Raw genomic sequence first — 14,143 nt, forward strand, 5'->3', positions numbered from 1 at the left:
ATGTGCTGATGTGATCCACAAATAAATAAAATGTTACACAGAATGTTAAGGGTGGATTAAATGAATTGTAACCCTTAGTTTCACTTAACCCCCTTTAATTATAATATATAAAATGTATTTTCTTTTAAATAACTAATGAAAAAATAGCCATGAGTGAAGCTTGTGTACAGTGGGGGAAGCTTAACACAGTGTATAGAGTTCAACTTGTGTATAGATTAACAGGTTCTTGAAATTAATAGAGCCATACTTGCTGGAATGGTGTAAAATAATAAATAAGCCATAAGGCATGTTTAATAGCTTTGAACAACAACAAATCAAGTGAGCAAATATTATTTAAAATGCACCTAGGTGACAACTTCGAGGTGTCAAAAGGGTCCAGTTGTTCTTAATGTTGAGTCTGGATCAGAATTATCCGGATTTGCTAAACTTCCATTTAAGCTCTAATTCCCAATTTGTTCTTTAAGAAGAAAAAGAAATCTGGGAGCTTTTTGACAAAATTTTATACAGATGAGATATCTACCCCTTAACCGAAGTAGCAGAGATAATAGATTGTTCCAACTCGGTGGGATATAATCTAAGTTGTCCCTTTTTATGTAGAGATGTGACAAACCTGCAGATATTTAAAAAAAATCTGTTCTAGGAATTTGATATTCAACACAAATAGCAGTAAAAGATTTAACAGACTCAGAGTGTCCATCAAACATATGTGCAAAAGATAGTGAGAACAGACCTGTCTGAAGTTTCTTTTAACAGTTCTCCATGCTTTTATATCATCACGTATTGATTATTGTAATTTGTTAGATTATGGTTTATCGCAGCGCCAACTATCTCGTCTTTAATTATTACGAAATTCTGCAGCTAGACTTCTAACGTACACAAAGAAGTCCTGGATATATTTTCTATAATAAAGTAATTGTTGACTTTGAAATGTAGAATGCATGAAAGGGTTTAGGAAAGTTTAGTCTTTAGTGTTTAATAAAACAATTAAATCTGTAGATGTTCCATTTTAGTCGGTCACTACATCATCATGTTGTGACCGACGAAGTGGGAACGTGTCTTGGGGGACCAATCTACTTCGAGAAACTTCTAAAATGCCAATGAACTTGGCATGCAGGTATTTGCAGGTGCCGCACCGCCGCGCGAGTATTTAACGAGAGGCAGATGCGAATACCAAATCACTATTTTTAATAGAAATCTAAGTGGCCCAGAGACAGGCGACATGGAGATGGAGGGGATCGCTCTTCGGGAGATGGTGAAGGGCCACTCCTTGGTTTTCATTTCTGTTATGCCGGTTTTCAGCCAGCACCCACAAAACCACACAGAGCAAATTCTACCTCTCTTCTCCAAGACTCCAGAGCAGTGGTCTCAAACTCCCGGCCTGTGGGCCATTTGCAGCCCGCCTTCCCCCTCTCTGCGGCCCGCGGCATCTTTCAACAATGTAACATAATCTGGCCCGCAGAAAGATTTTTATTTACTTTGTTTCATATTCGTTTGATTTTTAATTTAAACGTTAAGGGTTCGTTCACATGTCACGTCTAACAATGAGTCAAGTAGTTTCTTACTTTCTAAAGTCCTCGAGAGCGGAAGTTGCGCTCCGCTGCGTCACTCGTTGCTACGCAGCCAAGAGCCGCCCGCTCCGTTATTGCGAGGATAACGGAATGCGTGATCAGATTTTAATTCCTCATCTAAACCTCGCGTCAATCATATCATTGTCACCATGTGATCAGTTAATCTGGTCGGGACTTTGTGGTGTTTGTCCAGAGAAGATTTGTTACTTCCAGGTGGATATCAGCTGTTACTCAGAGAAGAGCTGCGGTGGGGTTAGTTCCCTTTTAGTCGGTCACTACGATGTCACGTCATGACTGACGAATTGGGAACTCGCTTAGAGAGACCAATCTACTTCGAGTTACTACACTGTAAAAAATGTCTGTAGAAATTACAGTATTCATGGGTATTACTGGCAGCTGGCTGCCCGTAACTTACTGTAGATTTTACAGTAAGTTTTTTTTTAAAATAAACATGAAACATTTTTTTGACTTTATCTTCTACAGTAAGTTACTGGCAACCAGCTGCAAAATTACAGCAAATTTTTTAGAGTGTACTAAAACGGCAAAGAACTTGGCATTGAGGTATTTGCATAATGCTGGCGCCGTCCCACCAGGTGCGTATATAAGCCGCAGGTGCAAATATGGAAATTAGCTATTTTCGCTTCGAAAGCCGGCAGATCTACTGCTATCGAGCAGCTCTCTTACCTGCTCAGGAGGACGCTGCTGGCTCGTAGTTGATTGAGGATTCCGATCCAGCCTTTGCAGTGGAAGCTCGCGGATCTTCACCTCAGTTTGAACTTGAGTCTGAGTGTGTGCGTTGCCTTTCCCTGCGCGCTTCATCAACTCACAGCTAAGAGTGTTTTTCCTTTAAAAAAGCAGAATTTGTGTCATTTTAAAGACAGCCATTCTCCCGTGTCATGGCGGGGTGCATCTTTTTAAAGACGTCATTTCGTCCGTGCAGTTCTGGATGAGGCAAATGTATGGGTTCAAAGATGGTCACAATCTCCGTTTCTCGTGTTGGGCATTCAGCACGCTGAGACAGCATTTGTGGAGGGTTCATGTTCTTACTGCGAGAGCATGCCCTCGCGGATATGCGGAGACGGGTTATGTTCCTCCTGGAATGCCCTGCCCCTTCGGTTGCGGAGCTTGATTAAAGGTGCCATGGGAAAATTTTTGGAATTTTTTTTCTGCATCACAGTACTGAAGTGGTCAGCAGGTATGTCCTCTGGCTCTCAGTGCTGATCCACAGCAGCGGTTCCAATGGAGAACGGTTGGCTCGTATTCTACGAGACCACCGGTATCTGTTGGTCCCCCCCATACCTGTCGCTGCATTGAAGGTGGGCCGTCTGTCTCTGAGGCTGACTCGGATCCGCTTCCCCCTTCGGGCCGGGTAGCGCACTCCGAGTTCGATCCTAAGATGACGGCGCATGATGAGCCGGCTGGATCATCGAGAAAGGTTGGCTCGTGTTCTACGAGACCGCCGGTATCTGTTGACCCCTTCAGCCCCCACCTCTTTCGATTCATGGGCCGCTAAATGTATGGTGATGTCCCGACTCTGGAGGGGACAGCCTGTCCTTTCCTCACTGACCGGAAGCAATCGTCCGCACGAATGGCGTCTGCAAATCAGGTTCACAAAGAGGCGGCCCCTGCACTACACAGCGTTGCCGCAGGTATGTCAGGTTAAGGCTCTGACAGATCTACACGAGGGAGGTCACGACTCAGCCATCAGTGCATCCAGGTCACCGCCAGGCTGTTGGTTGTGCGATGTCACAGCGGGTTCCTCAGCGCTGCCTAGAGGACGATAATAGCCGTGACAGGCGCCCTCGGCGAGGAGCAGGCTGAGGTGGCAGCGTAGATGGACCGGAAGGGGGCAGCTGGCTTCCGACGCGGCATGATGGCCTCAGTCTGCTGGAGTTGAGTACTGCTGTAAAGCACTCTACCACATCGCCGAAAAGGCCACCCTGGACATTCAGAAGACGATTCTTATCGACCTCACTCATGTCTGCTAGACCACGCACAGACCACACTAAGAGTGCATTCCTCTTCCCTCTCCAGGTCTCCTGAGGGTTGAGAGAGCTGTGAGTGGGCACACACCAGCTCACCTTCCTCCTCCTCTTTTGGCAGCAGGTGTTTTCCGGAGTCTGCGCTCTCCGCGCAGAGACGACCATCACACTCACCAGAGTCTGCACTCTCTGCTCAGGAGACCAGACGACCATCACCCTCAGCGGGCTCAGGTCAGTGTCACACCACACACTGTAGTTGCATGCGCGTGCCGTCCGGCAGTCACACCTGTTCCGCTCGGCTGCCCCACCGTGAGCTCTCTGGTAGTGCTGCTAATTCCACTCGCACGGTCTCTGTGGGCTTGGCTTGAACCGGCACACACCCAAAGGACGCTTTGCGAACACAGATACTTAACGCTTCGGCATCTCGCCCCTTTGGGTCTTCGGGTCAACTGGGAAAAGAGCAAACTCGGCCCCACGCAGAGGATCTCTTTTCTTGGCATGGAACTGGACTCGATCGATTTATCGGTGCGTTTAACAGAAGCGCGTGTCCAGTCGATTCTGACTTGCCTCGGTTTATTTCGAGGGAAGAATGCGATCCCTCTGAAACAATTTCAGAAGTTCCTGGGACATATGGCAGTAGCCGCGGCTATGACACTGCTTGGGCTGCTTCATATGAGACCGCTTCAACATTGGCTTCACAATCGAGTCCTGAGGAGAGCGTGGCGCACTGGCATTCACTGTGTAACCATTACACCTGCGTGTCGTATAACATTTACCCTGTGGTCAAACCCATGAGCAGGTGTCCCATGAAACAGGTCTCTTGGCATGCTGTTATACACACAGATGCATCCGACACGGGGTGGGGAGTCACGTACGACGGGCTTGCAGCCTCGGGGGTGTGGACAGCACCCCAGCTGCACTGGCATATCATCTGCCGCGAGTTGTGGGCTGTATATCTGCGACTTGTACACTTCACTACGGAGCTACGAGGGAAGGATGCAGGATGCGTTGGCACACAGCTGGCCAAGGGGGATGCGCAAATACGCATTCCCTCCAGTGAGCTTAATTGCACAGACTCTGTGCAAGGTCAGGCAGCACGAGGAGAGCCTTCTACTGGTTGCGCCTTACTGGATGACCAGAAATTGGTATCCAGAACTGATGCTCCTCGCGACAGCCCCTCCCTGGTCAATTCCCCTGAGGAAGGACCTTCTTTCTCAAGGAGGGGGCACATTATGGCACCCGCGCCCGACCTGTGGGATCTCCATGTATGGTCGTTGAGCGCGCACACATTTTAGGTGATTTATGCATCCTTTGCGTCCTCCCTCTATTCCTCTTGGGACCTGTCCATGGTGCTGAAAGCCCTGCAGGGACCCCCGTTCGAGCCTTTGCAGTCTGTGAGTCTGAAGTTTTTGTCAATGAAAACTCTGACCCTGCTTGCATTGGCCTCCGTTAAGAGGGTAGGTGACCTCCATGCATTCTCCATCGACGATTTGTGCCTTCAGTTTGGTCCTGCTGTCTCGAGCGTAACACTCAGACTACGTGCCCAAAGTTGGCACAATTCCCTTCAGAGATCAGGTGGTGAGCTTGCAAGCGCTGCCCCCGGAGGAGGCAGACCCAACCATGGCTTTATTATGTCCCGTACGCGCACTGCCCCTCTACGTGGATTGCACACAAAGCCTCAGGACCTCAGACCAGCTCTTTGTTTGTTATGGTGGTCAGCAGAGAGGGAAAACTGTCACTAAGCAGAGGATGTCTTATTGGATAGTTGATACTATCGCCCTGGCTTATAATCTGCAGGGCACCCCATGTCCATTTAAATCGAGAGCTCACTCCACTAGAAATTTTACGTCATCTTGGGCACTCGCTCATGGTTCCTCGCTAACAGACATCTGCAGAGCTGCTGGTTGGGCGACACCTAACACGTTCATTAGGTTTTACATTGTTCGTGTCGAGCCGGTCTCTCATGTTCTCTTCTCATCTGGGAGATCTCTGAGCACTGGCTCGCATGTCGGCTTGCAGCCTCTGACTGACACTACACAATAACTGTCAGTATGGAAGGCCATCCAGTCAAAATGCGTAATGTTTGATTGACTCTCCTCCGCTGCCCTGGCAGCCTGATGTTATGGAGCATCGGCTGTTAGCCTCTCACTAGCTGCATCCTCGCGAACCTATGTGTTGGGCTCGGGCATCCACATTGCATCCCCTACGCGGGGGGGATGGGAATATTTTTCCATGGGGTTAATCCTACTAGCCCACGTTTCCCTCAGCAGAGCTCTGCTTTGCTTACACAGCCACGGCTGTCTATTACCTTAACTACCTTGACTTTCGCCCACCATCAGCCCTTAACAGGGCGGTGGCTTCCGCAGCGTTCCTATCCCGCTCAGATAGGGCGCTTCCGAGTCGCTGGCACTACTGTGGGGTTAAAGGAACATCTAGTGCCCGGCCTTCTGGCTTAAAACTTAATTCTCCTTCTCCTTAAGTGGAACCAGAGGGCTTTACGCAGACACTGGAAGAGGTTAGCCCTTAGTGGCGTTTTGGTAGGGATTCCCAATTCATCGGTCACGACATGACGTCGTAGTGACCAACTGAAAGGGAACGTCTCGGTTACGTATGTAACCCACGTTCCCTGAAGGAAGGGAACGGAGACGTCACGTCCCGTCGCCACAGGGCTGCTCCCTGCTGTTCCTTCAGGGAACGTGGGTTACATACGTAACCGAGAAATTGACCTCAAGTCACATCATCTAATGGATACACCGCATATGGAGGCAGAGCCCTAAATGTAATGTAACACATAAACTACAGATAAGAAAAAGAGCCATCAAAGTGCCCAGGTGAAGAAAAGAGCAAAAATGAGTAGAAACGTACAGAGGATGAAGTATGTAGCCTATACTGCTATATATAATCAAGTATGAAGTATAATATATTATTATGTAGCTTGATATGCACATAGAGCAGTATTATAATTTTTTGTTCATCTGTTTAACTAGCTTATGTAACATTGACTACCCATTCAAAAGTTTTAGGATCACTTTCACTTATTTTCCACATATAATAGTAAATTCATTTAAACTGTGGACCAACAAAGATGGAACATAATAAAGTCAATACTATGACTGAAAACAATCCAAAATAAATAAAAACAGAAACACTTACTGGTGGTTATTTTTTATAATAGTTTATAAATGTATACAGAAATTTTATTTGTTCATTTAGTGCAAGGTTTATTAGGCTTTAGTTATAAAATATAAGGTTAAGAAATTATTTACTTGCTTTTATAAAATAATGTATATTTAAAAGATAAAAGCACTGCCTATATATTTTCAAGTATTTATACATTAAATAATAGAATTTAAACAGTACATTTACAAAAAATTTATTTTTTAACCAAAAATAGCTCTGCGGCCCTCCGATGAAATGTCAATCTCAGAAATGGCCCCAAGCCAGTTTGAGTTTGACACCCCTGCTCCAGACGAACATGGGAGCTACGGACCAGCTCATAACCCAACGTCCTCCCCTTTCTCTATCACCAGCGAGTGTGTCACAGCGGTCGGGACCCATACTACGGAGTCTCTCCAGCTCAGCCTCTCATCAGCAGAGCCAGGTGAGTGTTGCATTACACAACATTTCTGTCCATGTGGCCAAAAAGCATTCATTGGCGATCACCTCTGCTTGCCGCGGGTACACTGATTGTGCCTTTAAATCCTCTTGTTCGGTGTCTTGAGGCTCGGAAACAGCTTTCCAGCCCATCGCATTGGCTTTAACGCACAATCCCTCTCAGCTACGATTCAGTTCGCAGTCTTCAGATCAACTGGAAGGAAAAAATTATCCCCAGGCAGAGGATCTCTTTTTTCGGTATAGAACTGGACACTCGATCTAAAAACACGTCTAATGGATGCACGTGTCCAGTCGATTCTGACTTGCTTGAATACCTTCAAAGGCAAGACGGCGGTCCCACTGAAACAATTTCAGAGGCTCCTGGGACATATGGCAACAGCAGCGGGTGTCACACTGCTCGGTCTGCTCCATATGAGACCGCTTCAGCTCTAAGTCCCGAGGAAAGCGCAGCTCAGCGGTTTACTTCGGGTAACAATTACACCGACATGCCACCTCATGTTCACCCCGTGGTCAGACCCAGCTTTTCTAAGGGCAGGTGTACCACTGAGACAAGTCTCCAGGCATGCCATTGTGTGCACAGATGCCTCTACCACATTGTGGGGGGCCACATACGGCAGGCTTGCAGCCTCGGGGGTCTGGACATCACCCCAGCTGCACTGGCATTTAGGTTGCCTCGAGTTGTGGGCTGTATATTTTGCTTTCCTTCATTTCAGCAATGAGTTGCGAGGCAAAGTTGTATTAGTTTGCACCAACAACATTGTGACTGTTGTGTATATCAATCGCCAAGGCGGTTTGCGCTCTCGTCACCTGTTGCATCTTGTCATATCCTCCTTTGGGATCAGAAAAATCTGAGGCCTCATTCCTTTACTGTATTTGTAATCAAATACTTTGTAACATTATTCTGCGCTAACAATCTTTAGTTGGATTTGAACATCAATGGACAATCATTCCTGGACAGATCTGGACTTAAAGGGATAATCTGGGATAATGGGTTGGGTGGGGGGTATCTTCATAGATATCATTATTTGTATAACACAGTCATAATTTGCCTGTATACATCTGGTCCAAAATGTGTTGTAAAAATGTTACATGGTTTAATGGAAAATCAATAAAAATTGTTAAACAAAAGAAAAATCTGAGGTCTCTTCACATCCCGGCGACTCCAACCCCAGTCGGTTCAGCTGATTTGGAAATGTTTCAGCAGAGCACATATAGATCTGTTTGCATCTCACACAGCTGGCCACGGGGTCTGCGCAAATACGCATTCCCCCAGTGAGCCTTTTCGCACAGACACTGTGCAGAGTCAGGGAGCACGAGGAGTGCATTCTATTAGTTGCACCGTACTGGACCACCAGGGGATGGTTTCCAGAGCTCACGCTCCTCGCGACAGTCCCTCCCTGGTGGATTTCCCTGAGGAAGGACCTTCTTTCTCAGGAAGGGGGCACATTATGGCACATGTGCCCCGATTTGTGCAACCTCCATGTGTGGTTGCTGGACGGGTCGCGGAGGTTCTAGTACTGTACTTCTGAGCGAGAAGACCCCCAAGAATGCACGATCAGAGTTGTGCTTTTATATTTCCAGCAGCACCTTAGGAAAAGCCTGTCACCATCTACTATTAAAGTAGATATCATGGAGATATCTGGACACCACACACAGATGGTAGATCAGTGGGTCAGCATGATCAGGTCATTAGGTTATCGCTCTATTCCTCCTTGAGAGGTCTCTGTGGTGCTGAAAGCCTTAAAGGATGCTCCGTTCGAGCCTGTGCATACTGTGAGTGTTAAGTTTCTTACAATTAAAATTTTAATGCTTCTCGCATTGGCTTCCGTTAAGAGGATAGGGGACCTCCATGCATTTTCGGTCAACGATTCATGCCTTCAGTTTGGGCCTGCTAAATCCAGTGTAACGCTGAGACCCTGACCTGGCTACGTGCCCAAAGTTCCCACCACTCCTATTAGAGGCCAGGTGGTGAACTTACAAGAGCTGCCTTTGGAGGAGGCAGACCCAGCTATGGCTTTGTTATGTCCTGTACCTGAACTATGTGTGTATGTGGATTAAACTCAAAGCTTTGGGACCTCAGAGCAGCTCTTTGTCTCTTACGGTGGTCGGCAGAAAGGGAAAGCTGTCACGAAGCAGAGGATGTCTCATTGGATTGTAGACACAGTTGCCCTTGCTTATGAAAGACAGGGCATTCCTTGCATCCATTGGGTTGAGAGCCCATTCTAACAGAAGTGTGGCATCATCTTGGGCATTGGTTCGTGGTTCCTCGCTAACAGACATTTGTAGAGCTGCTGGCTGGGCGACACCTAACACGTTCACTAGATTTTACAGTGTTCGTATTGAGCCGGTATCCTCTCAGGTTCTCTCAAATCGGTTAGAACACCCAGGAACGGCTCATGTTTCGACTTGCAGCGGGTCAGCTTCAGAGGCGCTTTGGTAGGAATTCCTAATTCATCAGTCACAACGTGATGTCTAGTGACTGACTGAAAGGGAACGTCTCGGTTACATATGTAACTGTCGTTCCTTGAAGGAAGGGAACGGAACCGTCACGTCCGTTGTCACAGTTTGCTGTTCCACTGCTTTTGGGGGGGTTTGCCTGACATGCCCCCACGGAAGAGAATTTTGAAAAAAATAACCCCTGAAATAAAGACTTCTGGTGAAAATAGTGGAAACTAATTTATACATTTAGATAAATATATTTCATACAACTTCTTAGGCCTAAATATTTAATGAATAGCAAAGTATGCCTAATAAGTATTCAAGGCTGAACCACATAGATGTGAAATGTAAAGGCTATCATGATCATTTTGCCAACACCATGGTTTTATTTAAGTTTATAATATGCCCTCTTCAAAGACCCCACCCCTTTTTAAACCTTGAGCTATCTAAATCCATAAATATTTAATAAGAAACCCATCAGAAATGATTGACACATTATGAGACGGGAGGGACCGGGAACAGAGGGAGAGCAATGGAGAGATATATATGTGGATATATATGTTAGGCTAAACCTGTACTATCTCTTTTAATGATAATCACTTTCTTATCAACTATATTTGAGTTTTAAAAATCCACATAATTACATACCATATGAGCCTCTGGAGACGACTGTTGGACAATGAACCTTGACATTGCTCCATCCTGTGGCCGCAGCCTCTCGCTCCTCTTGTGATTATCTCCTCATGCGTGCTGCTTTATATCACACACTCCGCCGTGACAAACAGAAAAAACGCGATGGCATATGGTACAATTGGCCTTGTATTCATTGTCCCTCACGCATTCCAGCCCCGGGTATTCATTTTCCCGTTCAATTCTATATTTTTGTTCTCGTTTCTTTTTCGCCGGCTGCTCGGATGCAGTCATTTTTACATTTCCCGCTGTTGTCACTTGTCGTCATCGTTGCTATGATACGTGACATCACAATGACTGAAACGACCAATTAAAAGGGCATTCCCTGATGGGGCTGCAAGATGTTAAAACGCTATACGCTGATAGACAAACAGAGGGAGAAATTACCGCACCGTCAGGGTTTTCTTATACAAATGACGCGGTCTTCGTTCATGGCTGACATATTATAAGCTATGTGTCTGTCATGTATTTGCACTGAATTAATTTTCATAAAATACGGAACAAACTGCGTCCCGTATCAGTTCAATACGGAACAAGAATTTTATGTGTCAAATACGGGACAATTCCGTATTATACGGAACGGTTGGCAACTCTATCCGTGACTCCGCAAGAGTCTTTCAAAAGAATATGGAGTAATGTTAGGCTACTGTGCTCTCGCAAAACTTTGTCATCAACATTATGCACTGCGCTGTTTAACATTTTTTTTCTTTTTTTATTATAAGTATATTTTTAATTTAGCAAATTAACAAGTAGGGTGTGATTAAATTTGAAATGTATTTAAGTACAGCTTTTTAACATTGAAGTACAGTACAATTTTTTTTACTTTTGGGCACATTTTAATTAATCATTAAGCTTGTTTAAGCTTGTATTTACTCGTAAGCACAGTGCGGTGTTAATGTCCAAACTCTGTAATGGTTGGCTCACAATAATAAATATTTGTATAAGAAATATTCTTATTAGGAATAACTGTGCATAGCTCTGAATAGTTGCTCTACAACACTTCTGGATTTTAACGTTGGTTAAATAATAGTGGTACTTGGAGAGCCAAATATTTTCAGAGGTGATACTTCGTGTAAAACGTCTGAGAACCACTGACCTAGATGGATGTCTAGAAATTAATCTCAGGATAATAATTGTAAACACATGAGCAAAAAGATATATCATCAAGTTTGTTTTGATGATATCCCGAGAAGAGCTGTGGTCTTTATGCAAAATAAGCCAGATATGTCTTCTGAGACATGTTACATGGTATAAAAATACAAGCGCATACTGGTTACCCAAAGCTCCTCTAAAACAACAGAAGCAGCACCATCTGAAGTAAGTAACTAGTTTATTCAGGGAAAATTCTTAGATGGTCCTTATAAGAAATATCCCTGATGGTATGGCAATGACAGGGTTGATATCCATAGCTGATAACTTGTTAGATTTTTTAAAAGTACTAAAACATCTACCGTCTAGTAATTTTTATTTGTATACTGTTTGTGAAATGAATTCAAAGCAGCTTTAGAAAAAAACACACTGCTTTGTCATTAATTCTGTTAAAAACCCTGTTCAGAATCATTTTTTAATGATGTTTTTGTCTTTAGGACTCCAGTGATCAAGCTGAAGGGGAACTGTGGCAAGAGACAATCAAAGGTCAATAAAGGCATTCAGTGTTAATGGAAAACATAACATATTTTTACTTAATGTTGTTTGAAAATCTTGGGCATATAAGATATGCTTTGTTCAGTTTGGGGTTTGTTTTATACTGTGTGGTCATAAACCTAAATGTCCTTATTATTCTTGCAATATGTCTGGAAAGGACATTACACCAGCCCATGTACATTCTGATTTCATGTATGTCCTTTAACTCTTTGTATGGTACAGCTGCCTTTTTTCAAAGGGTGTTGTCAGACTTTCTGTCTGATACAAACATAATCTCCCCTGAAGCATGCATCATCCAGAGTTTTGTCATTTTCTCATATATAACAAATGAGTTTGTAATATTAATGTTAATGGCATTTGATAGATTTGTTGCTATCAGTAAACCTTTACATTACCATAACATAATTACTTTGAGGGTACTAACTGTTTTAATTTTTATACCCTGGATTTTTCCAATGCTTTGTATTAGTGTCACGGGTCTTTTAACTGCCAGACTGACAATGTGTGGTAACAAACTGTGGAAGGTGTACTGTCACAATTATGAAATTGTTAAGCTCTCTTGTGCAAATAGTTTAATTATTAATGTTTTGGGTCTCTTCATATTGATTATAACTGCTGTTATCCCATTATGTTTAATATTATATTCTTATGTTAAAATTCTTATCATTTGTCGAAGAAGCTCATCACAATTCAGAAGCAAAGCTTATCAAACTTGTATTCCACACATTGTAAATCTTTTAAATTTCTCAGTTGGCATTATTTTAGAAATAACTTTAAGTCGGCTTGTGAATTTAGAAATGCCAACAGGGCTGTTAGTCATTTTTTCACTGGAGTTTCTTGTTGTACCACCAATCCTTAACCCTCTTGTTTATGCTTTAAACTTTACTGATATTCGCAAAAAAATAATTTGCTTTATAAAGGTCTCCAGGTAGATGTGCTGATGTGATCCAAAAATAAATAAAAGGTTACACAGGATGTTACAGATTGATTAAATGGATTGTAACCCTTGCAAATCAAAAGTTTCACTTTACCCCCTTTTATTATAAAATATTAAATTCATTTTCTTTAAAATAACTGACTGATGACTAAATAGTCATGGGTGAAGCTTGTGTACACTTGCGGAAAGCTAAGCACAGCGTATAGATCAACTGGTTCTTGCAATGAATACAGCCAGGGGCGGACTGGGACAATAATTCAGGCCGGGAATTTGACTCTATCTCAGGCCATCTTGGCTGCTGCCATCACCATGCTCATGTAATCCACCGGACTTGCTAATCATAATATAATTAGTTGACATAACAGGTAGACTACCAGACAAATGAAAAACTCAGCCACTGTGTCACTCCCAGATGAAATTTGTTTTTTCATCTGACTCTGAACAAATTTATGCAGATTTATAATATAAAAATGGGGACTGCCCAAAAAGTGATCTGTCTTAATAATAAGTTGACAAGATACAGTCTATGTCTATACTATAGGTGAACCCCCCAAAACTTACTAGGAATTACACAATGTATCCTACCATTCCACAGACAAAAATACACAGTTGGCTTACACTATATAAAAGTGATGAGACGCAGTTCAAATGTTGAAATATTTATATGTTAAATCGAAATGAAACAAATATATTTAATAATGTATACTTTACTTATATTAATAGATTTTTTAAAAAGACCTTTTGGTAACACTTGAAGGGGTGTTCATAAGACTGACATGACACATTCAAAATCATGACATGACACATGCTATGAACATGAAGGACATTTTATGCACGTTTGTGTCAACTATGTCATTAAGTGTCATTATTTTAATTATGTCATTTTAATACAAAGATGGTAATGTTTGAGATGTCTTTGTTATGACAACTTGACATTAACCAATACATCATAACTTGTCATGACAACTTGACATTACCAAGACAACACTTTTTACCAGTGATACAAATCGAATTTGTCATCAAAATGTCATTAAGTGTTAATACTCAACAAATAAAATCAATCATTCAAAACAATAATAATTAAAATTGATCAAATTATATTTTATTGCATTTGGAGATTGATTCACCTAAAATTAAATGAAAGCAGTACAATAATGGGTTAAGCCATGCAGCGTTGGGTCCATATTGCTGCAAAGTTAATTAAATTAAATGAAATGTTTTGTTAGTTTTTTCATTTACAGTATGTCAGAAAATTTCAGAACCCTTTG

The 14,143-nt window shown here is 43.1% G+C and overlaps 1 protein-coding gene across 1 annotated transcript; it reads left to right on the forward strand.

The window, feature by feature from the left end:
* The first annotated feature begins 11,276 nt into the window (after positions 1–11,276).
* LOC129437284 (olfactory receptor 51I2-like) lies at positions 11,277–12,871 on the forward strand. The gene has a single exon (XM_055195442.2). It carries the CDS (start codon positions 11,953–11,955, stop codon positions 12,868–12,870), a length of 918 nt encoding a protein of 305 aa, XP_055051417.2. The 5' UTR covers positions 11,277–11,952; the 3' UTR covers position 12,871.
* The last annotated feature ends 1,272 nt before the right edge of the window (positions 12,872–14,143 follow it).

This window comes from Misgurnus anguillicaudatus, chromosome 24 (genome assembly GCF_027580225.2).
Source record: "Misgurnus anguillicaudatus chromosome 24, ASM2758022v2, whole genome shotgun sequence".
NCBI classification, from domain to species: domain Eukaryota; kingdom Metazoa; phylum Chordata; class Actinopteri; order Cypriniformes; family Cobitidae; genus Misgurnus; species Misgurnus anguillicaudatus.